Source organism: Larimichthys crocea, chromosome X (genome assembly GCF_000972845.2).
Source record: "Larimichthys crocea isolate SSNF chromosome X, L_crocea_2.0, whole genome shotgun sequence".
Lineage (NCBI taxonomy): Eukaryota > Metazoa > Chordata > Actinopteri > Sciaenidae > Larimichthys > Larimichthys crocea.
In genome coordinates this window covers 12,832,057-12,857,497 of record NC_040020.1, presented here as the reverse complement: position 1 = coordinate 12,857,497, position 25,441 = coordinate 12,832,057, and the positions used below count along the sequence as shown (strand labels likewise).

At 40.3% G+C, this 25,441-nt stretch overlaps 3 protein-coding genes across 3 annotated transcripts; 1 reads left to right on the top strand and 2 right to left on the bottom strand.

Moving 5' to 3' along the window:
- The first annotated feature begins 4,120 nt into the window (after positions 1-4,120).
- krt98 (keratin 98) lies at positions 4,121-7,181 on the top strand. Its single transcript, XM_010734214.3, has 8 exons — positions 4,121-4,531; positions 4,972-5,054; positions 5,197-5,353; positions 5,963-6,124; positions 6,242-6,367; positions 6,555-6,775; positions 6,899-6,909; positions 7,033-7,181. The coding sequence occupies exons 1-8, from the start codon at positions 4,196-4,198 to the stop codon at positions 7,128-7,130; spliced, it is 1,194 nt and encodes a 397-aa protein (XP_010732516.1). The 5' UTR covers positions 4,121-4,195; the 3' UTR covers positions 7,131-7,181.
- A 1,934-nt stretch (positions 7,182-9,115) lies between these two features.
- krt15 (keratin 15) lies at positions 9,116-11,423 on the bottom strand. Its single transcript, XM_010735076.3, has 7 exons — positions 10,844-11,423; positions 10,652-10,734; positions 10,375-10,531; positions 10,089-10,250; positions 9,837-9,962; positions 9,470-9,687; positions 9,116-9,339 (listed from the first exon to the last, which is right to left on the bottom strand). Exons 1-7 carry the CDS (start codon positions 11,354-11,356, stop codon positions 9,234-9,236), a joined length of 1,365 nt encoding a protein of 454 aa, XP_010733378.1. The 5' UTR covers positions 11,357-11,423; the 3' UTR covers positions 9,116-9,233.
- A 5,102-nt stretch (positions 11,424-16,525) lies between these two features.
- Positions 16,526-22,251, bottom strand: LOC104922280 (keratin, type I cytoskeletal 20). Its single transcript, XM_010735075.3, has 9 exons — positions 21,942-22,251; positions 20,829-20,957; positions 20,066-20,148; positions 19,794-19,950; positions 19,501-19,662; positions 19,291-19,416; positions 18,471-18,667; positions 18,359-18,381; positions 16,526-18,268 (listed from the first exon to the last, which is right to left on the bottom strand). Exons 1-9 carry the CDS (start codon positions 22,191-22,193, stop codon positions 18,150-18,152), a joined length of 1,248 nt encoding a protein of 415 aa, XP_010733377.3. The 5' UTR covers positions 22,194-22,251; the 3' UTR covers positions 16,526-18,149.
- Positions 22,252-25,441: the final 3,190 nt, after the last annotated feature.

Here is a 25,441-nt window from a genome sequence, read left to right as displayed (position 1 = left end):
TATCTCTTGGATTACCTGGAAATTGCATCATTGCAAAGCTGAAAACAAAAGCTGCTTTATAGGGATATGTGGGTCTCACAGGACGGCAACACTACAAACGTAGGATCTTATAGACCAGGGGTGGCCACCAGCCAGGGACTTAGATTTAATATTTTTACTGTGTTACTGCAAAGAGCCACATTATGTATGCTTGCAGGCACACACACACAGAATGAAATATTAACAATTTACCATGTCACAAGGGCCCAGGGCGCAAATGTGGCCAGGACACCCCTCACTATGAAACAGGACATTGACACAAATCCCAAGACTACAGGCCAGACTTTTGCTCAGCCAGATTTTCATCACACTGCAAGTCCTGCCTACCAAGACCAGTGGCCAGTTATTTCACTCACACATTCGTGTTTTTTTGTTTGTTTTTTTTACCACGGGCAATGTTCCATGCCACTTTGTAGGATGCAAGAGTCACTGTCTCAGCATGCTTGACATATTGTTGGAACATCTTGGTCTGTTTTTTTGCCTCTTCAGCATGTTTAACTTGTGCTTGCGAAGTTTAGTACCTTTGGGGAATTCCTTGTCAATGTTTGAATGGAGATTTGAAGCTTTGAAATGTGCTAACGACGTGTCACATATCAGACAGAAAGGCTTGTCTTTTCGTTCAACAAAAAAAAGTGAGCTCAACCTTAAATAGCTACAGCAGTAAAATTAAAAATGCCATGCCAGGGACAATTTTTCTGAAGAATGTGTAACTTTACTGTTAAATATATTTTTCTGATAATACTTACATACTTTTACCTGTACTGTGTGGTATTGAGACTTAAGTAAAGTATCTGAATACTACAGATCAGTACTACAAGACATTTAAAACAACTGAATGCTCCCACGCAGAGGCAGACCCAGATTTTCCTTCTCTGCCTCCCACTGTGTCACACACAAACGCACACAAAGTATGTGGCAGTTAAATACACACAACTGCCCATACATGCATAAACACACATGAGCGTTGACAGCCACAGAATGTGTCTGTGTGAGTTACTGAAGGGATCTGGACGGGTGGTGTGAGCAGGAAAAGACAAAATGCAGCTGTTCTTGTTCTTCTTCTTGTTCTCCCTGTTAGTCACAGTTCTTTTTGCATCCACTTGAATCCCTCTGCCTTCTGTTCCACCTTGAAAGTGAAAGAAAGTGGGCGTGGAGGGCTGATGGGAGGTGGCGAGCTCATGCTTGGTCCGGATTGGCCCAAGTGTTGAAGCTGTTTTTGGGTTATATGTCTTGGGGCCTTTTTCCTTTAGCTCACATCAGCAGTTTTATTCCATTATTAAATTGTAACTCAAAATCTGTGTGTCATGGACCACGTGATTGTCCTTGGACTACTTATATTCTAACCTGCAGGACCAACCCTTTCCTGGGCTTTATCAGAACTAGGTTTATTGTTCATTTTTTTTGCATTTTCAGTGTATCTCTGTACATTGAGTCAACATCTGCAGTCACACAGAGGGTTCATGTTTCTTGTTATTCTCTGTCTCCACAAACAAGAAAAATGTATAGTCCTGTGCCCTGCATAGAAAGTGAATACTTATGTGAGCATTTCTTGTTCTTTATTACTGCTTCTATTATTAAACATTGTTTTCATTTGTTGTTAATTTAGTGTAAGAACTAATTGTATCCACTGTGGTTCATGTTTGTGTTTCTGTCCCAGTGTCTCAAAGAAAATGTGACACACCATTTGACCGAACACAATTAATTTTCTTAATAGACAGGTAGAGACACTGTTTACACGAGCATGAGTACATAAAGGAGTGTTACTACACCTGAAATTCCTCTTTCCAGTGCAAACACACTGTCAGCATCAATTATCTTTAAAAAAAAAACAAAAAAACAAAACAATCTGTTGTAACACCAGAGGCTGTCGATGTGGCACGGATAAGGCAGGAAGGGCAACATTTTTGTGTGTTTCAGGAGACAAAGGATCTTTGCTAGAATGAGCTGAGGGAAAATGTTTTGTAAGGATTAAGGTAAAACAATAATAGATATCCGTTTACAGCTCGACTGTTGAGAGTGCAGTAGAAGCTTCACCCACTCGTAAACTTTAAAACTTGTAAATCTTAGGCAAAATAATTAATTATCATGTAGTTAAACACATTGCTTAGATGAGATTTATGAAATGTTGTAAAAAATAAAAACAGATTTCGCCTTGGGTTATCTAAACCTTCTAACACACAGAACTTGTGTTGGTCTGAATCAATGCATTGTGTTACAGCAGACTCTTTGACAAGTCATAGCAGGAAAACCAGGGGTGTAACTAATGACATTAATCCCTTGTTTTGGGCATCCTGTCTTAATTGGAGCTGTCGTTAATCTGTCAAACTGTCTGCTGTGAAAATTTATGATCGTCTGGCTGCTCAGGTAGCTTAAATAGTCAATTTTGCTCTCATAAACAAGTCTTTGCTACCTGATTTGTGATAACTAACATCTCAAAAGTCAGTGACTCTAAACAGACATCATCCCACATTTTACTACGTGACATAAAATGTGTGCCTCTGACATTACTAATAATACCATACTATGTTTAAAGGAATGGACAGACTGGCATGCTGTAGATCTAATCGAAGCATCACTCATCCGCTTTTCAGCCTGAACCTGCTTATCAGTGTGACTGCTGACAAAGAGGTTGTGAAATGATGATAGAGTGAGGTAGTCAGGCAAGTTCAGGTGTATTTTTAAAGATAGAGGCGGAAAAAACAACAACAAGGTGATGATTTTCTGCTGGTATGAGGGTGTGGTTCTGTCATGAGTACACTACAACAATAAAGCAATAAAAATGAGCTGGTGCATTTTTAATTTTCATTTTAAAGTTACGTCACACTTTGTTTGTGATCATTACGAGTTGTTCCACAGCATTTCTAACCCAACAGATGTAATCTAGGCATGTGGTGGTGGTGAGAGCAGTTTCACCGGAAAACATGTTTATTTTTATCAGATAGCTGTGTGTCTTTGTAAAAGACAAAGAATAAATAAGTATGATCTGTAATGAAAGAGAAACTTCCACAGCTTGTTGTCACCTTATTTAAAGAGGTTTATAGATAAGTTATAGCAACTCTGTATCATGCTACACACATTGTCAGTTAAGGCAGTTATATGTTTTTGTGATATTAAAAATACAGGTCTTAAAAAGAAAACAAACACATAGTGAAAAAAGATGTCAGACAAGGGCTGCAAACTGTTTCATGGGGGGGTCAGTGAATGGAAGTGAAAGAATATCACGTTGCTTTGTAGTTTCAGTTAATTAAAGGCTGTAAAATTTGAAAATTAGTCATGGAAATGGTGAACTGAGAACATCCAAAGCAACACGAGGTGTGTTTCTTTTCAGGGGACTGAAAGTCACACTACCTGTGTGATTTATATGAGGCTGACAATGAAACATTCATCTGTTTACTGTAACATGATCTTCCTGTTCAGATTTATATCTAATGTGTGTTGGCACATAAGTACAGTACAACATGTTTTACTTTTTTAGAGTTTTCTCTTGCCTCTATGGGTAACATAGAGGCAAGTCTGTATCAGATCAGCTGGGCAAAGGTGAGTGTATGACACTTGAATAAAGAATATACATTTCTTCATTAATACAATAATAATCTTAGTTAATACAATCCTGAACTTCTTGCCTATGTGACAAGAACAACCATAACTATCTTAGACATGCCTTGCTCTCAACTTTTGGCTCCAAGTTTCACTGAGGTGAAATTGTCACTGGTATGTGTCATTTCTGTCACTGCTCTGAGTAAATTTACAAGATAATAACACATAGCAGTTTGTACAATATTTGAAACTAGATATGTTTGTATTTAAACCTGATTTAAAGCAACCAAACTCAAAAGGCTGTAATTACAAACTGCTAAAAGTTCAGGACTCTGGAAAAAAAAAACTGAAGAGTATTCAAAGAATGTGGAGTTACAAGTCCAACCTGAGGCAGATGAACCCTCACCCACCAGTCTACACACCCGTGCTAAAGGAGAGATTGCATATGTAGATGAATAGTTGGATAGCCTCTCGCCGGATTCTTCTCTTTCATCTACCCCTCCTGGCCCGTCCCACTTTTCTGCGTGTGGCAGCTATATAACCAAGGAGACCAAAGTGATGCTTTCAACTGCAGATCAACTCGAGTGATCCTACCTGGTCCAGACTCAGTCCTTCCAGCATGTCTTTCAGCTCCAGATCCTACAATCAGAAGACCATGAGTGTCTACGGTGGTGCAGGTGGTCACGGCACCCGCATCTCCTCATCCCAGAGCTATGCACCACCCTCCAGAGGCTTCAACCTGTCTGATGGCCTGGACCTCCACGTTGGAGCCAACGAGAAGGCCACCATGCAGAACCTGAATGACCGTCTGGCCACCTACCTGGAGAAGGTGCGCACCCTGGAGAAGGAGAACAACCGCCTGGACAAACAGATCAGAGAGTGGTACCAGAGCAGGACTGTCGTCTCCCATGACTACACTCACTACTTCGCCACCATCGATGACCTGAAGGACAAGGTAAGAAGACAAAGAGAGATATGTCTGTGTGTGTCTCTGTGTTTTCTGTTTATTTCCTCTTCTCGTGTTTCTCATTGTTAACGTTCACAGTGAGTGTGTGTAAGGAGAGGTAAGTGTCACTTGGTATGTACTTTACGGGGCTGGGACAGCTGCCAATTAAGTTAGAGAACCAAGAAACCCATCATTGAACCACAGTGTAGAGCAGTGCTGGGGTAATTATCATTAATGTCATACCAGATTCCTTCCAGCTGAGCATCACTTCCTGCCGACAGTGTGACCGTGATCATTACAAAAGGATGCAGTGTAGGTTGTGTATGTGTATGTGCAAAAGTTGTCATATCAGTGGAGATGGGGACTCCTTGCATACAGGGTTACTGTCTGTTCTGTCTGTCTGTTTTCTCACTCACTCATTTCTTTGTTTGCTTTTTTTTCCTCCTCAGATCCGTATCGCCTCTAGGCTCAATGCCAAGACAATCCTGGACATTGACAATGCAAAACTGGCTGCCGATGACTTCAAAATGAAGTGAGTGCATTCTCTGCGTGCTTATGTGACTGCCACATAAGTGAAATTTCACACGCTCGTCAAAGCATGGACTCATGCCTAACCGTCAACTTCTAATGTTAACAACCCACTAAAAACCTCCCTGACCTGTTCGTCCTCTCAGGTATGAGAACGAGCTGACCATGAGGATGGCTGTGGAGGCGGACATTGCTGGACTGAAGAGGGTGCTGGATGAGATGAACCTGGCCAGAATGGATCTGGAGAGTCAGTATGAGGGCCTGAAGGACGAGCTCATCATGCTCAAGAGGAATCACGAAGAGGTCAGAGTGCACTCATTTTAGCGATGGCAGTTTCACAACCAGCAAAACTGATGAGTTTATATCTGTCAACACCCCTGATACATACCTACACTTAGGCCAACGCCCATTCCGTGTATGCACATAACCGGAAAGCATGTAACTACACTGGTGATTGATCAAACACTGCTCATTATCATCCATCTTAGGAGCTCAACACAGGGGCTATTCACTGTTTGACAAAGTTGTCAGCATTTATCAAAGCCATCTATTGTGGCCTGAGCCAGTCAGAAATTGCACACATGGCCTCTGCCTTACGTGTGATATCTCTGATAACACTGAGGAAATTCCATGTTAGATTAGTGTTTTCATAAACAGGTCTGCCGCCTTCTCACTTTTTCCAGTGCTGCCCTTCTTCGGTCTGCACACTTCCTTGTATTCTTCTCTCCCTCCATTAGCTCATTGCTACTGTTTATCTACACGCTCAGTGACCCTGTCCAACACACACCACACTCACACACACATATAGTTAAAAGCATGTATGCAATACAGCGCACAAATAATGAACTGGATAATTTTCTTGTAATAGTTTTTATGTAGACTGACTGAGGTGTTGTCCTTTGACCCCTGCAGGAGATGGCTCTGCTGAGGAGTCAGGTAGGCGGTCAGGTCAATGTAGCCGTGGATGCTTCTCCCTCTATGGACCTGAACCAGGCTATGACAGAAATCAGAGAACACTATGAGAGCGTGATCGGCAAGAACCGCAAGGAACTTGAGGCGTGGTACCAAAACAAGGTGAGGAGTTACAACTTTTTGGCAACCTTTAAAGGACCCGATTGCAATTGACCAAACCATAATGGTCTATAACTGTAAGTGGGTAAAACAATTAATTTGTTTTTTGGATCTGCACAGATGGCAGGTGTGGAGCAGGAAGTGATGACAAACACTGAGGTCCTGGTGACAACCCGCACAGAGATTAAGGACCTGAAGAGCACCCTCCAGAGGCTTCAGATTGAACTGCAGTCCCATTTAAGCATGGTAAGTTAATGTATATATTAACAATAAAGACTGATTATCTATTGAACACAGTCATGCTATACTATACACATTAACAATACTGTAGATGTTGCAGCACGAAAGCAAATAAGGGTAATTACCAAGTACCCAGAACCACATTAGTTACACTTCCCACTCACCTCACACCTTTTTCCTTTGACCATAACAGAAAGCGTCTTTGGAGGGCACTCTGGCAGAGACTCAGGCACGCTACGCTGCACAGCTCACAAGCCTCCAGAACAGGGTCACAAGCCTGGAGGCTCAGCTGTCCCAGCTCCACGCCAACATTGCCAGCAACAAGCAGGAGTACGACATGCTGCTGGACCTCAAGACCCGGCTGGAGCTGGAAATTGCAGAGTACAGGAGGCTGCTGGATGGGGAGGATGAAAGGTGAGACCCAATGAAGACAGAGAAACACTCACTGGTTAGAAATATTTGAATTAAAATGTAAGGAAAATGTACTGTAGATGTGTTCTAGACTAATATTTTTCTTCTTTTCTTTTCCATTTCCAGTTCAAAACAAGGTAAGCTATTTTTCATAAGAACATAATTTTATCATTTTATTATTAAACCGATGCTTAGATTTGACCTGGCTTTAAGAAATGTGATGTGATTTGCTCATTACTGTTGTGGTTTATTTTCCTCAGTTGTCACAAAGGTCATCACAGTGGTGGAGACAGTTGTGGATGGAAAGGTGGTCGGGAGCAGCAAGACTGTTGATGTCGACGTGGATCAGGTTGAGTGATCGTTTGGAAGCATTGGCAAAAATCAATAAAGATCATGCAGTTCAACTGAACTTTCTTGTTTGTCGTAATTCAATTCAGAATATTCAACATTGGTATTATTGTGCCTTGCTGATGATCTGGTTTCTAATAGCCCAACAACAGATCAAATACATGTCAGTCCTTTAGCTCATAGTTTTTGTTTTACGTCAGATTGTAAAGTTCAAACTGTTTTTCTAACAAACAAACTCTAATTAATCTACTGTAAACTACATATTCAGTGCCAAACAGTTAGCTAACCAGCTAAAAACTCTGTCTGTAAGTGTACAGTACACGTACAAGAAAAGGTGGCTATATAACGACATTGGGGTTATAATGTTGCTCTGTTTTTACTGGATACAAAAACATTGTTTGCTAATACATCGTCCCTAATAACTACTGACTGTGTCAGTCAGCATTAAGAGAGCTTCACAAGGCGTGGCAAGTCAGCCTTGCTGCCAATTCATCTTAGTGGCCACCTGTGGTACTGTGACTAAAAAATCCTCTGTGGCTCATAGACCACCATGATAAAAGAGACCTCTGTGAAACTATTGACAGTGCTCATCAAAATACAATCATTAGTCTTTATATTATGAGTTTTTAAACCTTTTATTTTTCTTTTATTAAAAAGTTAGCTCAAACCAAGTATTCTGATTGGACACGAGGCATCATTTATAGGTGTTGTAATAATAATATCTATCTCAAATTGTAACGTATTTTTACAAGTAGTTTTAAAATGGACACCAGGGCTAACCATTTACTGCATGCTGCCATTAGAAATTGAATATGATTGGCCACCATCAGTAATCAATATACAACCATTAATCAAACTAATAACTAACAGCAGTCAACATCAAACAACTTTATCATATTTAACAGTTACCTAATGTTTCTGTAGCATTGACAAAACGTTCTAAACTAAATTTGTAGTTTTAATTAAATTAAAACTCCCTGTGCTCTCCAGGGTAAAATATTACATCAAACTCCATTTAGGAAATATGACTTTGAACAATTTCTTACATGTGTGTAACTCTAGAAACACAAGATAAAGGACGTCATATGTCGACATTATTTCTTGTCAATTCAGCATCAATATAATTAGATATATCTGTGCAAAGAATGCTCGTGACTATGACTGAAACACAGCCGTGCTGATATTTAGTAGACCAGCACTCCCTTTCATGGAATTTTGCTTTAAAATTTTGTTTTTCTTTGGACTAAAAAGCTAATCCTTCACTGCGCCATATGGTATCAGTTTCTGAAAACACACGTGCTGCCTCCTAGTGGCCATACATTAGATGATGCAGCTTTAATTAGTGTGTAAAGACGGACTGGGACCTACCTCAAAAAGCAAACTCCTTTGACAAGTTGCAAATCTTTTCCAGCAACCAGAGAGTCTAATTCATGCCAAGAAACCAAATGTGCCTGTGGACTGCTGAAGAAAACAGATTAAAACCAAAGAATATTGTTGTAGACTGAGCCATTTTTACTACACTGGTACATACTTTTAAATAGCTTTTTTAATTGTTGGGGAAAAATCCTGCTGAGCATGCATGCAGTTTGTGAACATGTTGTCTACTGCAGAGCTGTACAACTGTAGTGTTTTACGCGGTGTAGCCTCTGGTTTTGCACCCACTGGTGTCTCTGAGGAAATTCAGAGTTGAGGTGAATATTTTTATTCTTTGCTCAGATTTTCCCAGCTGTCATCTGAATGCATATTAGCAAATCTGTATGAGGACAGCCTCAGGCTATGATGATTTCATTCTGAGCAGGTTTTTAATCACATAAAATAATGAGTCAATATCAATCAATGAGTCATTTCTCAGACCTGCCAAAATACCTAAAGCAAGTCATATCAGGATACAGATGAAGTACGTAATTCCCTGTAAGACCTTTGGTTTGTATCAATCCACCAACACAGCATTATTTGGAATTAAGACACAAATAATTCAGACAAAAGACGACAAAATGGTAGTCAGCAAACTGAGAACCTTTTATTGCATTCACATGTGTATGTGAAGGAAGTATTGGTTCAGATGTAGCGCTTGTGGCGCTCATGTGTTGCTTTGGCTGCGTGAGACAGAGTATTAGCTGGTAGTGGTTTTGGAGGAGGACACCACCATGCCGTCCTTCAGTTCCTGTGTGACCACTATCACCTTGGAAGAGCTGGAGCTGCCTCCTGAAAGGCTGGCACTGTGAAGAGGTGAAAAAAAAAAAAAACAGTATAAATCTTCAGTTTACAGAGCTAACCTTTAGTTTTTATGATGAGTTTAGGATTAGGATTATTTAGGATAATTTAGGATTGTTTGTGCAAGCAAATTACCTGCCCTCCCCGTCCAGCAGCCTCCTGTATTCTGCAATCTCCATCTCCAGACGTGTCTTGACATCGAGCAGCATTTTGTACTCGTGGCTCTGGTTTTCGATGTCAGCACGCAGACATGTCAGTTGTTCTTCCAAACCTGTCACTTGCATCTGGAGGGCTTGGAGCTGCATGGCGTACCGTGCCTCTGTGTCAGCTAAGGTGCCTTCCAGAGACGCTTTCTGGATGAGAAGGAGGGTGAAGAGAACAATAAGAGAAGGAATGAGTACACTGAAAAACAGTGCATTAATCAATGTGTGTCTCGCTGAGGATGGGATAAGAGGAGGATGTAACCATAATTTGGAGTAGAGATTTGCCCCAGATCATTTACCATGCTAAGTTGTGACTGTAGCTCGATCTCCAGGCCCTGCAGCGAGCGACGGATCTCAGTGATTTCTGATTTGGACGTTTGGAGAGTTTCTGTCTTGACTGCTACGTCCTTGTTCAGCTCCTCTGACTGCAGGAGACATGGAAGAGCATCAGTGTCATGTTTAATTTCATACATTTACACAAAAGTCTGAGTACGCAATAAGAAGTTACTTATAGTCAATAAAGATCACTACTAGGTTTGGTCCAGTCTCACCTTTGATTGGAACCAGTTTTCAAGTTCTTTCGTGTTTTTGGCAGCCACAGCTTCGTACTGGTCACGGATCTCAGCCATAACGGCAGCTAAGTCTACCTGTGGTGTTGCATCCACCTCCACATTGATCTGTCCACTCATCTGGTTCTTCATAGCTGCCAGTTCCTGTTGAATAAGAGGAGTTTGGTAAGTAGGGGGCGTTTGCTTTGTGGTTTGAGTCCATTTTACTCTACATTTGAGACAGCGAATGCAATACCACTTAGATGACCGAAAAACATTTGCTACACACCTCCTCGTGGTTCTTCTTGAGGAAGATCAGCTCCTCCTTGAGGCCTTCTATCTGCATCTCCAAGTCTGATCTGGCGAGTGTCAGCTCATCCAACAGTCTCTTTAGACCGGCGATATCTGCTTCCACGGATTGACGCATGGCTAGCTCATTCTCAAACCTGTGAAGCAGCAAGGGATCAGATCATTTGCACATCAACATCAACATATACATCTTCAGTGTATTGCTTCAGAGTAATTTTACACTTTTTAAACTTTCTGTCTCTCGCCCTGATACTTACTTGGTTCTGAAGTCGTCTGCTGCCAGTTTTGCATTGTCAATGGCCAGATAGATGCCTCCATTGTCACGGGTGGCATCCTGGATCTGCGTGATGAAGCGATGTTTCATTTCACATAATTAGTATAATTATCTGCAAGCGGTCTGTAAACATTAATTATGCTGTCAACAGCACATGAGAAGTCATGTAACATACCTTACTCTGCAGGTCAGCAATGGTGACCTCGAAGGCTGAGTAGTCATGTGCAGTGGGGGAGGCCTTGGTCTCCAAGAACTGGCGGATCTTGAGCTCTAGCTCAGCATTGGCATTCTCAAGGCTGCGCACCTTATCCAAGTAGGAGGCCAGACGGTCGTTCAGGTTCTGCATGGTGGCCTTCTCATTGGCTCCGACATCTATATCACCTCCACCGAAGCCTCCACTGAAGCCTGCACCTCCTCCTCCTCCTCCTCCTGACATGCTATAACTAAAGCTTCTACCTCCACCACCACCTCCACTGCTGTAACTACTGTAACCTCCAAAACCACCGGAGGGAACAGAGATTCTTGATCCTGTGCCCCCTGCACCAGCATGAACACTTAAAGCTGACCTCCGCTGTATGCCTCCCCCACCCACACTTCCATAGCTCCCACCCATACCTCCTGCAAAGCCGCCACCATAGCTTCCACCTCCAATAGAGGTGCGTGTTGTTATGGTTCTCGATGAAGTCATGGTGAAGACTGCTCAGGAGATCTGCCTGCCTTGAGGAGAAGGAGATGGACTGAGATGCACAGATCTGCCTCTGTCCCCTTTTTATCCTGCATGAGGCTGCTGCTCACGCCTTGGGTGGGGGCGTGCAAGGCTGAAGGGAGGAGTAATACCTAAAATGGTTGCTCCGTCCCGTCCCGCCCCTCACACACACTCCTCAGGTTCGTTTTGTGCAACGTACAGAAGGAGAAAGTGGGATGAGACTTAATCCTGTTTTGTTACACAACCAAAAACATTCAGACCTCACCATTACCTGCAAACCTCATGCAAAACATGATCGCTCATTAATCTATTCATCCCTTATTACTGTGCTCCATATTAATGTGCATAAAGACAGGGCATCCATGTGAACATCTATTTTTTATTCCTAAAAAGTATACTGTAAAATGTAGCACAGCCACACCCGTTACTGTTTTCTTACCTACTGCCTCAGGTTAGTTATACAGTCACATCCCTCGGGTTTTCAACTTTGTCAGTTTTCTGGCAAGTGATGTGTCTTTAGTGAATCAGCACCATTATTCTAAACTGCTATACCTGCCTGGCCAAACCTGTTACATTACCAAGGCAACAGGCACAGCAAACACTACAAAATAAATAGATCAGTATGACTGTTTGTTTTGTTTGTTTTCTCAATTAACTCTCACTCAGCATACTTTCTCTCACACACAAAGGAAGAGAGGAATGTCTGCTCTATTGTCTGTCATCTTTTACATTATGGTTCTTTTTTTTATTCATAGTTTCAGTCAATGTTTAACGTCCTAAACTCAAAATTGTGTATATTCCTTTTCGTTTTGCTCAACAATAGCCTACTGGGTTGCCAGTTAGAAGTAGTTTTTATAGACACTCATGATGTCAGTCGATACCTGGCTTTATTCAAGACTGGGCACAGCACTGCTTGAGAACTTATTGCAGTGTATGCCCGCATGGTCTTTATTTTCTTTGGCATTGTACATTGGCATGTGTATCATGCCCAAACAAGAACAAGCTCTTGCTTGTTTGCTTCTTTCCATGTTACCACAGTATTTCGTTTTACGATATCCCAGAGGATTGAGAGAACTGTTTTACATGAAGCAATGGTTGATTAAATAAAAAAAATATTTAAAAAAACACACACACAAAGGTATTCAAAGTTCTTCTTGCAGTTTTGGATACATTTTTAACGCTAGTAGTTAAGAATAATACATGTATTATTCAGACTTTTTTTTTTGCTTGTGATTAAATGTAACAAAGAGTTCTTTTGCCTCTATATAACAATTGATTTCTACAAACTGCACAAACCGTGCACAGATCGGAGTAATACAAACCAGATGTGTCTCTTCGCTGCTGCTTTTCATTTTGAGGTTGCACACTCATCTCATGCATGTACTAACCAGCTATAAATTATGTTCAAGATACTGATGGAAACCCTGGTGAGTGAGTGAAGATATTTTTGTCTCTCTGGAGATAGTATTTTCACACCAACACACCAGCTTCTTGTGTGTACAGTACACAATGTAATACATAGCTCTGTACAGCTTAGCTGCACTTCATTAAGAGTTTCACTTCTATTCAAAGAGGTGCACACTCTTTCTTTTTTATATTAATTCACAAGTTTGCCTGAAAGTATTCTACAGCTCAGAGAAGAGGAACAAAAATGAAAGCCCTGTCCTTTTGCTTTAGTAATTATTTACCAGAGCAATACAAAGAGGTGCCATTCTTTCTTTATATTTGTAACATTTAGCTTCCAAACTCACTCTGTAAATTTGTAGAACTTGCACTATCAGCAACACCAGGTACCGTGTGTTCACATTATAGAGTGCACCGCGAGAGTCTGTGCACATTGTCATATTGTCATTGTGCAACCAGACATCCCAGTGATAGAATAATACAAGGGTGTGGCACTGATGGAAAGGATTAAACAGACCGTAGAAATTTAAATCTCTCTGTTGGCGTAAGTTTATGTAAAGTTTATTTTGAAGTGCCAGAATTAAAAGAGTGATGACATATGCGATAGATTTTAGACACGCAACAGTGTGAAAAAAAGTGCTTCACAATGATAAACAAGTGCATAAGACTTCATACAATTCATCTCCATACAGTAGAAAAAAAGTTCTTCTTCAGTTTCATGAATTATAATGCAACTTGCAAATTACTAAATCACTTTGGTAATAAAACATAATTAGAAACTTTAAAAGAGACATGTTTTATAGTAGTTGGCAGTTCAGAAAAATGTGTAATTTTTCCTCAGGCAATAAGCAACAGTTTGTAACAAGTATGAAATATGACACACCAAGGTTTCCCACACCGCTCTGCATGTCATACATGGTAAAGTTGCAGAATGTGCAATGTGCATGGGGCGGCTGTGGCTTGGAGGTAGAGTGGGTCGTCCACTACTCAGATGATCGGTGGTTCGATCCCCTCCATTCTGCATATCCTTGGGCAAGAAACTGAACCCCAATGTGTATCCTCAAACTGATGACCTTGCATGGCAGCCATGCCATCAGTGTGTAAATGTGGTTGAATGAGATATCTTCTGTCCTGAGATATGTCCTGCTTTGAGTGGTTGGAAGACTAGAAAGGCGCCATATAAGTCCATTTACGAATGTGACTTGAGGTCTAAAGCTGATTTCAAAACATATGTGTATGCTTTCCTTGAACATATACCTAGTCAGTTGTATATTTGTCTATAACATATATTTGGTCCCCAAAAATGATTCCTAATCATAATTTGGTGTTAATCAAGCTGGACCCTCTTCTCCCATGTTTTTGTGTCTAAGTGATTCAAGTTTGTTAGTAATGTTTGTTTGTTTTTTGCCACTGATAGACTCAGATTGATTCTAGATGTCCATTAACATTATGGAAAGAATCCCTTCGGAGATTGTTGGAACAGCAGAACGACCGGCTATTATGGTTTTGCTGGTTATATTTTGTTTCTATTGAGTTTGGATTTCAAAATTTGTTGTCCCCATTAGTCACAAAAACACAGGACAATAAGGTCCAGGTCGAAAAATACTGAAGTGATCCGTGGATTTTAACTCCTGTGCACCTCCAAGGTTGACATTCATGATTCATAGTGAATATCTTGATAAATATAGAAAAGATTGCTGTGAAATTTGTTACAGATATTCAGTCCAGAGACAATGAATAGTAATGACTCTGGTGATCCTATGACTTTACCTGTACTTTACTTAATTGGATCAATTATTGCTCTTACTAATGTAAAACATTACAGGCACTTTATCTGCCACTGCAGTTTAATTAATTAAAGGATGCAGTAGTATCTAGCAGTGTATTTTCGGATTGCAACCCTCTCCACTCGCCCGCCTTTCTGTGTGGGGTTAACATGTTCTTCCTGTGTCTGCGTGGATCCTCATCGGGTACTCCGGCTTCCTCCACAGTCCAAAGACATGCAGTTAACAGGTTAATTGGTGACTCTAAATTGCCCGTAGGTGTGAATGTGAGTTTGAATGGTTGTTTGTCTCTGTGATGAGTTAGCTACTTGTCCAAGGTGTACCCCGCCTCTCACCCTAAGTCAGACGGGATAGGCTCCAAGCCCACCGTGATCCTGATGAGAATAATCAATTATACACTAATCAAAACATGCTCATGCATATTATATTTAATTTCTCCCATATTCTGCAAATACAGCACCCTAAATCTGACATGCTGGATCTTCAAATTTAATAAATAAATGACATCAGGTCTTTGGAGAAACTGCACAGAAAAATCACATGAAAGTCCCTTATAGGCAGCAGCGGACTTGAAGTAGAGCAGTGGGATTGTGACCAGAAGATTACTACTGCTTGAAACTCCCTCAAGCTTTTAACTTTAAGGAGCTGCTAGCCTTCACATGAAACTGTGGTAGTACAGTGCAGAGTGTGAAGCAAGGCGCTGCTGCTAAAAAACAAAAAAAGAGCATTTGCAAACCTGCAAAGAAAAGTTAATAAAAATGCTTTTCACTTTTCCATTAACAGGCTTTGCACTGCACAGGATTTTTCAAAAATAAAAGTGTTTGAGACATTATACATTGTTTTTATTTACGGGTTGCATCTCTTTGTCAATATACTTCCTTGGTATTCACCCTACACTTCAAATATATAAATAAGATTAATTAATTTGAAACCAAATGAACATATACAATACAATAGTATAAATAGTACAAAAGTATAGTGCTGCCACAAACAGACACTATGCACACTCTTCTGCTCTAAAAACAGGTGGACTTGTGGTTTAAGTAATCATGATGGTATGTGTGGAGATGGCACAGGGTGTGACTGTGTGACGCAAAACATGAATAAGGAATGTGTGAGGTACTCCTGCAAAAGGGCATATTCTTCATTCACTAAAAGATATTTTCTGCTTTTTCCAGAAAATGTGATTAAATATATATTCAAACCTCCCTGCAGAACAGTTGATTTGTGCCTTCTGTCTGGTGGATGAGTGGATCCGCTATGCTCATTGTGAGAGTTGTGCTTGAAGTCTATCTTGCAGGGCTTTGGCCAGAAACCATATCAGTTATTGCCATAACTCTTTTTGTCACATTGACTGTGTCTCACACACATCCCATCCACTTTTCATGTAAATGGGAATGACTTCTCAGAATGCAAAAGGTCCATTCAAGTCTGAGTACGAAGTGCCTCGCTGACACAAATAACTACAGCTTCTGATGAAAACTTGGAACAGTATGTTCGAAATGTGCTGTGACATGAAAAGTAACTTGCAGTGCTTCTACCTAGGTGTCTTGCTTGAGCAACATAAAACAAGATCTCACTTTATGTCTCATGTGGGAGAGGGAGAGAGAGCTACGATGACTCATTGCAACATTGGGTGTTTTTTGACAATGCTCCTCTGTCTTTGTCTTGTTGTTTTTTTTATCATTCTGTTTCAGGCGATTGGGTTTCTGTTGCATCTTGCTATGCCCTGCAGGTTTTGGCCACACCCTTTACTGCCAGGTATGACTAAGAGATCTGGAAATTTCCAGCAGAGAATTCTCAGACACTCAGAGTTAAGCAGAGCAAAATTCGCCTTTTCTGACATTAACTTGATATAAAAGTAACCAATAGATTCATTGTTTCTTGGATCCTGTGAGTCAACTTGACTAAAGTGAACAAAGAGCCTATGGGCATACAATTAAAGCATTTAATTGTTTCTGGAAATAATAGAGATATTTGAGGGAAAACCTGTTTCCTCGTGTCATGCACACAACCCTGAACACAGCCTACTGTGTTTTCTCTTCCTTTAAATCAAATATTTACAGCATAAGTGCAACACCAAAAAGCACACATGCAGGGAATTTTCTCACTCTGAATGACAACTTTATACTTTTACAATTAGACATGAAGTTTGACACCAGGAGGGCAAATTCAACGTTAGGATTTCAGTTTAAAATGGGACTGTCTGCAAGTATGTCAGGTGTGAGTGGATTTTGTTTTTTATTGATTTTGTCTTGTCTAGTCATGCAGAATAATTCAAACTAGCAGTCATACACTGAGTCAAATGAATTCAGCTTGCTTAAACTTGATATTGCTCTGCTGCACAAAGCTGCTGAAACAGTGTAAACCATATTTCAGGACCACTAATTATATTTAATAACACAGACAATGAGTAGCAACATTGTGTTCATAGGTGCAGCACAAAAGCAGAGAAAGAAAGGGAGTCTTGAACGTTGAGTCATTTTGACCATAAGATGAACTGACTGGGCAGGTCAGTCTCTGATGTTTGGATGATTGGAGATCTCAAGTCTCCACCTGATTCAGCTCCACCCAAATGAAGAAGCCTTTGGTGACTCAAGGAAGACTGTAAACCTCGTCGAACCAAGTCTATAGCTAACACAGAGGAGCAAAGTTTTTCTGCTCTTCACTTTATTTTATAGAGAATTTGCAACAATTGTTACCTAAACTCTGAATTGTTGAATCTGAATGATACAAAAGCTCTATAAACATTTAAAACAAAGTGTTACCCAATGACAGTATAAGTGTAACCCATGTTTCTGTGAAAGCCACATCCAGTGTCACGCATGATTTTTGTCAGCATGGCATCATTATTGTGCCTTGATTTTGTGCTATTTGCAGACCATTGTCGAATGTCCTGTGACTAAAATAATCGTGTTTCTATCTTGTGCAGCAACGATCTGTTTCCACTCAAACAAAATACGCTTCCACAAAGCACTAAAAGCTGTGCTCAGACTTCAGTCTCAGAGGTTAGGACATTGTGACACCTCGTGGTCATGAGTGAAATTACCTCCTAAAAACGACATGGATCATTGTCGGATTCAGCTTTATTTAAGAAAACTGTTATGATTCATGAGTGTCAGCACAGGAGGAATACAGAGAGACCACTGACCTTGAGCTCACAAAAACATTATCAAGTCTTTCTTTATATGACTTAAAACTGGCTTGGCCATTTTACTCCTTTGTTATATTTATGTCCAAAATGTAATTAAGTTAAGTTTGCCAATGAAAAAAACATGTTCAAAGTTTGAAAGATACGAAAGTTTGAACTTCAAACTATGATCTATCTTTCTGAATTGTAATAGACATTTGTGATTTAGATTTGCTTTCTGGCTTTTAGTCATATTTTGGGCTCAGGCTTATCAGAGTGAGCATTTGTCAAGAAAAGACCATCACCTGAAACCTTGCTGTATGATCGCAGGGCAAAATAAAGTAGATATCAAGGTAAACCCTTTGAAAAGCAAACATTAAAGCGATTTGTTTTGGAATGACCTGGATGAATTCGAATTATTCATTAAACAGACATTCTCTGTGTCAATTAAGAACATTTAGTTAAGAGGTGTTGTGATGTCCTCCACTTGGGTATCAACACTGGAGGACACCACTTTTCCATCAATAATCTCTTCCACGATGGTCTTCACCCTCCTTTCGATGTGGGGTTTATGCTCTGCAGGGAACAGACACAATGCATCAGTGGACTATGGTGCAAGGAGCCTAATTAAAAGTTGGTCCAGAGAATGATTCTTTGGATTCTTACCTTCCACACTGATGACCACAGGCCTGTGGGGAGAGGGGACACACGTCATTGCTTTAGTTGCTGGCCAGATCGAAAGTAAAAAGTCAAAGAAATTGAATACTTAATCTCTCACTTTTTCACTTCATAGTGTTCTCCTTCCAGTAGCCTCCTGTACTCCGCAATCTCCTGTTCCAGCCTCCTGATCTCCTGCTCGCAGTCAGATTTCTGCTGAATCTGTTCCTCCAGTGTGCTGATTCTCAACTGTAGCTGGCTGAGGTCAAAGCTGTATCGTGCATTCGTCTCCTCCAGGCTCCTCTGCAGGTACTTAATCTGCAGGACAGACAGGACATGGTGTTAGGGAAGCTGGAGAACTGTCGCATCTGCCTACATTAATGTTAATAAGAGGCTTCAGCAGATTTAGTGAGTCAAGTCTAGCCTCTATTTTTTTTCAAAGTTACATTTCTTTTAGTACAAAATCTCTTTGTGTTACTACTGGAAGATCTCCACTTGAGCTAGCCTTGTTTAGACTGACTTGAACCCTGCATGATAAATTGCAGCCCTCTCATTTATTTGAATGGAGCGAGTAAAATGACATAAAGCAGGTGGCAAAAAAGTTCAAACCAAAATCAACTTGTGCTGCATTACCCAGTCAGATATATCCTGGTTGATTACTTGAATGCTTACTTTGAGTGTGAATGCTGTATTTCTACTGTCTACTTCATCATGACAAATAAATAAAAAAGCTTTCCTTAGATGTCAAATCTGCTCTGTGGGTACTGCAAACCAGTGTGTAGTGTTTTGACATCTGATAAACCTTTAATCAGAAATTCCGTTGCTCAAACTATACATCCTGTATCTACGTGCACATATGAATGTGAACCTAATCTTTAATCTATTTACAATCAGCTAACCATACAGTCATCATGTAAGTTTGCGCTTATTTCATGGCCTACCTCTGTGAGGATGCTATTGCGATTTATCTCGACACTCTGGTAGGTCCTCTTCAGCTCTGACAGCTCCTTCTGAAACGTCTTCACCTCTGTTGTTTCCTTCCCGCAGCTCGTGATGAGAATATCCACCTACATGAACACAAATATATGCAATAAATCCTGGGAAAATTCTGAGTTGTTTTTATATATTCACTTTATGATTTACTGTCTCACCTGCGATTTGAACCATTTTTCAAGCTTTATGTTGTTATTCCGCACGACGGTCTCATATTGCTGCCTCATTTCCTCCAGGATCTTTGTCAAATCGACAGACTCTGTGCTGTCCACCTCTACATTAACGTTGCCAGTGTGCTGGGTCCTCAACAGAATCATCTCCTGCAACATGGAAAAATAAACATATGTTTTTTATCGCCTGCATCCACCAACAGATGGCACCATTGCACAGAACGCAAACACTTTGTTACATGCTGTGTTTTAACATTTCTCTGGAGCTCAGTGGTTCTCACCTCCTCGTGGTTGCTCTTCATGTAAACCAGATCCGCTTTCAGACCCTCTATCTGCATCTCCAGGTCACTGACGGAGAAAGTAATGCTGTCCCGGACTCCTCGGGAACGAGCCACATCAGCCTCCACACTCAGACGCAAGTTTTTCTCCATCTCATACCTGTAAGGAAGACAGATATAAAGAAAAAATGTCATTTAACTACATCTATGTGCTTTTCCACTGGATGTAAATGTTATTCGAATCATTTAAAAAAAACTAACCTAAATTAACCTACTTCATTCTAAAGTCATCTGCAGCCAGTTGAGCATTGTCCATCATCAGTCTGATACGTTCATTCTCCAAATATCTCTTCTGGATCTAAAAGGGAAAATAATTAAGCATTGTCTCTATTATTCATTCACTCATTAGTACATTTATGTGTCATTTTATATAGTAGTAGACACCAAAACATGGCATTTCAAAAACAAAAACATTTAGACTGAAAGCCACTATAGATGATACCAGTGTTTATGTGGAGTTTAATCCCACAGTTTGTGCAACACAGTGGGAATCAATAACTATTACTTTTAGATATAAGTTTATACTATTAGACTTTGAGTGGCCTCTCTCTTGGTTTCCTTATTTCTGGGAAAAGATTTGTGTTTTTGATGCAGTGTTTCTGTGAATGTATCTATATAGCATTTAGCTGTTCACATTATGCACACAGGTTAACCTGTGTGGGAGCACCAGGGTCAGATTTAGCTATTGGGGAGCTGCTGATCACATCACTATGGTCACCGTGTTGTGTGGACGTTTAACACTCTCAAAGTATCAAAGTGTGATAAACATAACTCAGCTCCACCGAAGCAGAGCAAACAGAAACATTTGAAATGAATGGCTGACAAACAAATAACCACATGATAGTTGTTATTATAACAGAAATATGTCTTTAAGACAGAAGCATGCTCACAAATGTTTGGTTTCTTTAATCCATCCTTATTTATACATATATATCGCTTTCATTGTGTTTCGTGTTTGTCATATTGTAAGATGTATACCTGGGCTCGGAGATCACTGATGGTGGCAAAGAAGCTGGTGAAGTCACTGGAAACACTGGGAGCTCTCTTCTCATAGTACTCTCTGATCTGCAGCTCCAGCTTCTTGTTGGCTGCCTCCAGTGTGCGCACCTGAGGGAGAAGTCACGCAGTGACAGGTGGCAAATGAGAGATGACAGATGAAGCCATTTATAAAGCTCTTTAGTTCTGGTTCATGACTCCTGTTGGGCTTCCTTTTTCCTTTTTATATTGTTAGCATTGTTGCCAGACCCAAAAATGTCCCTAGCACTGTGAGTAAGTAAATGTTAACAGTTAAGGTTAGTGCGACTTTAAGAGGAGCGGGTCATTTTGTTAGTAACTGGTAAGTAGAGCATCTCTATATTTGTCTATAGATCTGCATGTTATTGTCTGTTTTATATTCCTTTAATGAAGTCTATTGACTCTCTTGAGTCTCCTTGTCAGTGATGGAAGAAATATTCAAATCCTTTACTTTATGCTTTACTTATGTTAAAGTTCTGTAAGTACACTGTATTAAATCATATTTTACCTCTTCTCATGAAATGATTGTGACAATGTGATTTATTCCTGACAGATAAAGTGTATCTACTCAAAACTTTATTGATCAATCTCTTCTAAACATATCACAGTGAAAATTAAACCTGATATGTATAAATAGGAATAAAAAGAGGAATGTGTGTGAAAACAAAATCATTTCAACTTTTTGGGCAACAGTATATAATAAAGGAAATGTACTTCAAGTGTCAAAAATTTAAAAAATAAGTGTTTTAAGACGAGACCTTTTAATGACAAGTTTGAACAAAACCTGTTTGATGTTCACATCTTGTCCTGTACTATTTTAAGACAGACTTTTAAAAAAAATGTGTGTGTGTTTGTGTGTGTGTGTGTGTGCCTGCATGCATGTGTGATATGGATGTGTGTGTGTTTAAACAGAGATCATCGGGTGTATACAGCAGTTTTATGAACCACTGCCAATTAAAATATGTACACTTAAAAATATGGATTTTTATGTGACTACAGTTTAGGCTTAACAAAGATTCAGAGAGACTGTGTAGAATCATCATCATCATCATCATCATCATCATCATCAGGACTTACCTTAGTCAGGTAGGAGGCCAGGCGGTCGTTGAGGTTTTGCATGGTGTCCTTCTCATGGGGGATCAGTGACCACTCTATGTAAGGCCTCATCGACCCGTAGGAGGAAGCTGACTTGGAGATGCGGGTCCCGTATCCTCCCGCGCCACCGTACACGCTGGGCGAGTGGTTTTGGAAGAAGGACCCAAAGAGAGAGGACTGACCGAATCCGGGCAGCTGCATCCCTCCGGTCATGATGACGCCGGGACTAGGCATGGTGAAAGGTGGAGGAGATGGAGGAGATGGAGGTGACCTGCAGGTGATGAGCAGAGGTGATGAGTCTCCGAGGAGTGCTGCTGCCAGAGACAAACAGGCATTTTATAGGACTCTGAGAATCTGGTCCCATGCCACAACAATGTGTGGTATGCAGATAGTTTCAGAAGCATTAGTGATGATCTGTTAGAGACAGGTGGAACATCTAGTTTGACAGCTTAATGTCTAACTCACTGATATGACGCCAGTCAAGAAGATAATTATTTTTTTTCTCCATTAGTGTCAGTTATACTGTAACGCTATACACCTGCTCAGGCATTTCACATTTTGTTACATAGATAGATTTCATCACATATCATTTATTATATGTCACATCTATAAAGTTTTATGACTGTTCATATAGTACTTAAGAGTGTTTTACGAGTGTAGTTTTATATTATGTATCATTAGGTATTATGAAGGGATTATAATTCACTATAAATGTCCCCATAAGGCATTATATGTGTAGTCTTCATAGAGAGTGTTACCGATGTAAAACTCAATGTTTTAAATGCAACCAATCAACTGTAGTTCAATTTTTGTTTCATCTTTCATAACCATAAACTGTTTTTTTTAATTGACTCCTGTTTTCCTTTCCAAAGAAGCAAAGGGTGTAGACGAAAGCATTATCATATGCCACGCATCGTTTAGAGAATATTTCTCCACACATACTGTACCTTATAAACATGCTCATGCCCATGCAAAACACTCACGCCCTGTTCATTCTAAACTTATCTAACAAACAAATCAAATCTGATGAGGACCACACCCATCAGAGGGAAGCGATAGATAACACTACATGCCGGTGTGTTGTGACAGCGGGCCTCCATCCAGATTTAAAAACCATTACCTGTGAAAGCATATTCCATTGCAGAAAGTAGCTATAGTTAAAGTGTGTATTTAGTCTAGGAAGTGAAGAGTTATTTTTGCTTTAATGTGAAACTTAAATGTGAATGGAAGTGTAAATGGTTTGTTTGTTATGTGTCAGTCCTGTGATGAACTTGTGACTTGTCCAGGGTGTACCCCGCCTCTCACCCAATGCCAGCTGGGATCAGCTTCAGCTACCAGCTGATAAGGATAAGCATTCACAGAAAATGGATGGATGGGTGTAACTTAAATGGGATTTTAGATGACAACATCAATTGGATTTGAGTGCTTTTATTGTGAATTTCTACTCTTTTTTCCCCAAACCTTTTTCTTTTTACTGTTATTGTGGATTTTATTATCAGGACCAAAACATGAAAGTTAGACCAGGAAGAAAACCAGCTACAGCAGCACAGAAATTGTGGTTTTAAAGCAACCACTACACAACCACAAATGTATTTATACTGCAAGTAAAAGACACATCGTAAACTTTCACCAGCCTGCAGCTTAAATAAAAAAAAATCCCTGAGTTAACACATATCTGAGAACACAAGAAACGACGAGCAGCGATGAGTACTGCTGCAGCCTTGCCTGATGAAGTCGAAAACTGGGGCTTTATCAGATGTCAGATCAGATGGGTGTGTGTCGCTTCAGTCTAGTGAGTACCAAAATTCCAAAACTTATAACCTGTAATCATCTCTCTCTCTGTAAGGCTGCTCAGATTCATCCGTTCATCAGATGATCCTGAGGTGTGGTCTGCAGGTGAACATATGCAAGTGCATTCTCTGCTGTCACGTCATGTATGAATCCAAGTGTGGCATGTAATGACACAATCATCGGCACAGAGTAAATCCAGCTGACAGATGATGCTTAAGAAATAAGTAGAAATACTTTAAAGTTGTTTCTGCTTTTCTGGACGTTATACATCACATATCGTCAGTGGAAACCGCACACACAGTAACAGGCCCACAGATCTATACAGGATGTAAACAGTGTTAATGTCACCCGGTCTGTAGCAGTTTTACTAAAAGGGTAGCATGTACGTCATCCGGAAAATCCCACATCACATGAAGGCAACTATTACCTACAATCAATCATTAAATTATACACACACGTTCTTTTTTCCCCCTGTATTGTTGTAAGGCACAGGCAAACTGTCTTGATCCAACATGTCTGAATTGTTAGAAAACTGCTAATGCTGAAGGTGGAGGTGCACTATCTGATTAGAGGAAGCCTGCTGCTAACTTGGGAACACCACAAACTCCTGTATTCGTTTGCACAAGAAATCCAATACTCCTTTAGAAGCTTTTTGACCAGTGCAGAGGATCTGATGTAACTATGTAGCTGCTAAACACATTGACTGGTTTTATTGTTATTGCAGTGCAAAAAAAAGGCCTTTCCAGGTAAGTGAAAAGCATAATAATGGGTTGGGTGGATATAGTGGTCCATTGTTTCCTCTACGCACATCCTCCCAATGCATCCGTCCACCAATCAATCAGTGAACACTGTTATCTGTCTTTGATTTTAGACCATATTGCTTACACCAGACTTATAAAAGAGGATCTGCTCAGTGTTCACCAGAAGCATCAGACTTTTTAAACAGACTTTGTTGTGCACGTATTTCATACTGTCTTCACACAGGTAACTTATTCTTCATTTTCAAATTGAATTATTTTATCACTTTAAGCAAATGTAACTCTGTTTTTCTCTTCTTGTATGCAGACATGTCAGGGAAAGTCATTGTGGTGTTTGCACTGTTGGTTGTACTGCTAGTATCCAGTGCAGCCTCCTCACCTGTAGAGGGTAAAGACACTAATGTGCTACGGCAGCTTCTAGCCAAGAGGGAAAAGGTGAATGAGTTGGGCGTCAGACAGGAGCCAGCACCTTGGGCTGACCCTGCACGGATGGAGAGACGGGCACACTTATCGGAGGATGAACGCGAGATTATGACCAAACAAGTAATGCAAGCAATTTCAGGTATGCTCCTGGTCTGAATGTGAAAGTGTTTTGTTTTTGATGTATCAGTTAGATGAATGGGCAGAGATCCTGAAAGATGCTCAGATGTGTTTGTATGTGGTTCATGTAGGAATGGTTTGTTCACAGAGATGATGAACTCTGAGTGCATGTCAAACCGGGACTACCAGGGCTGGGTGGACTTTGGACGACGGGACACAGAGTGAGATGCCAGCGACAACCTAAGAGCGCACACATGGTGCTTTTTGCGCAGATTTTATAGAAAGTTAATGTTTTACTCTTCCTGCAACTTTATAAATAAACTGATTTGCAGAATTATCACAGTGTGTTCATTCATCACTGTTATGAGGTAACACAAGAGTCATACAAAGCTG

Bases quoted from the DNA above. Each gene is read 5' to 3' on its own strand.
- krt98 (XM_010734214.3), top strand. From the start codon at position 4,196: ATGTCTTTCAGCTCCAGATCCTACAATCAGAAGACCATGAGTGTCTAC. The intron at 4,532-4,971 runs GTAAGAAGACAA...TTTCCTCCTCAG, and splicing joins TCGATGACCTGAAGGACAAG to ATCCGTATCGCCTCTAGGCT. The intron at 6,125-6,241 runs GTGAGGAGTTAC...GGATCTGCACAG, and splicing joins AGGCGTGGTACCAAAACAAG to ATGGCAGGTGTGGAGCAGGA.
- LOC104922280 (XM_010735075.3), bottom strand. From the start codon at position 22,193: ATGCCTAGTCCCGGCGTCATCATGACCGGAGGGATGCAGCTGCCCGGA. The intron at 20,958-21,941 runs GTAAGTCCTGAT...CTTCTCCCTCAG, and splicing joins TGGCCTCCTACCTGACTAAG to GTGCGCACACTGGAGGCAGC. The intron at 20,149-20,828 runs GTATACATCTTA...TTTCCCTTTTAG, and splicing joins TCAGTGATCTCCGAGCCCAG to ATCCAGAAGAGATATTTGGA.
- krt15 (XM_010735076.3), bottom strand. From the start codon at position 11,356: ATGACTTCATCGAGAACCATAACAACACGCACCTCTATTGGAGGTGGA. The intron at 10,251-10,374 runs GTGTGTAGCAAA...CTTATTCAACAG, and splicing joins TCAAGAAGAACCACGAGGAG to GAACTGGCAGCTATGAAGAA. The intron at 9,688-9,836 runs GTAAATGATCTG...CTTCTCATCCAG, and splicing joins TACAGTCACAACTTAGCATG to AAAGCGTCTCTGGAAGGCAC.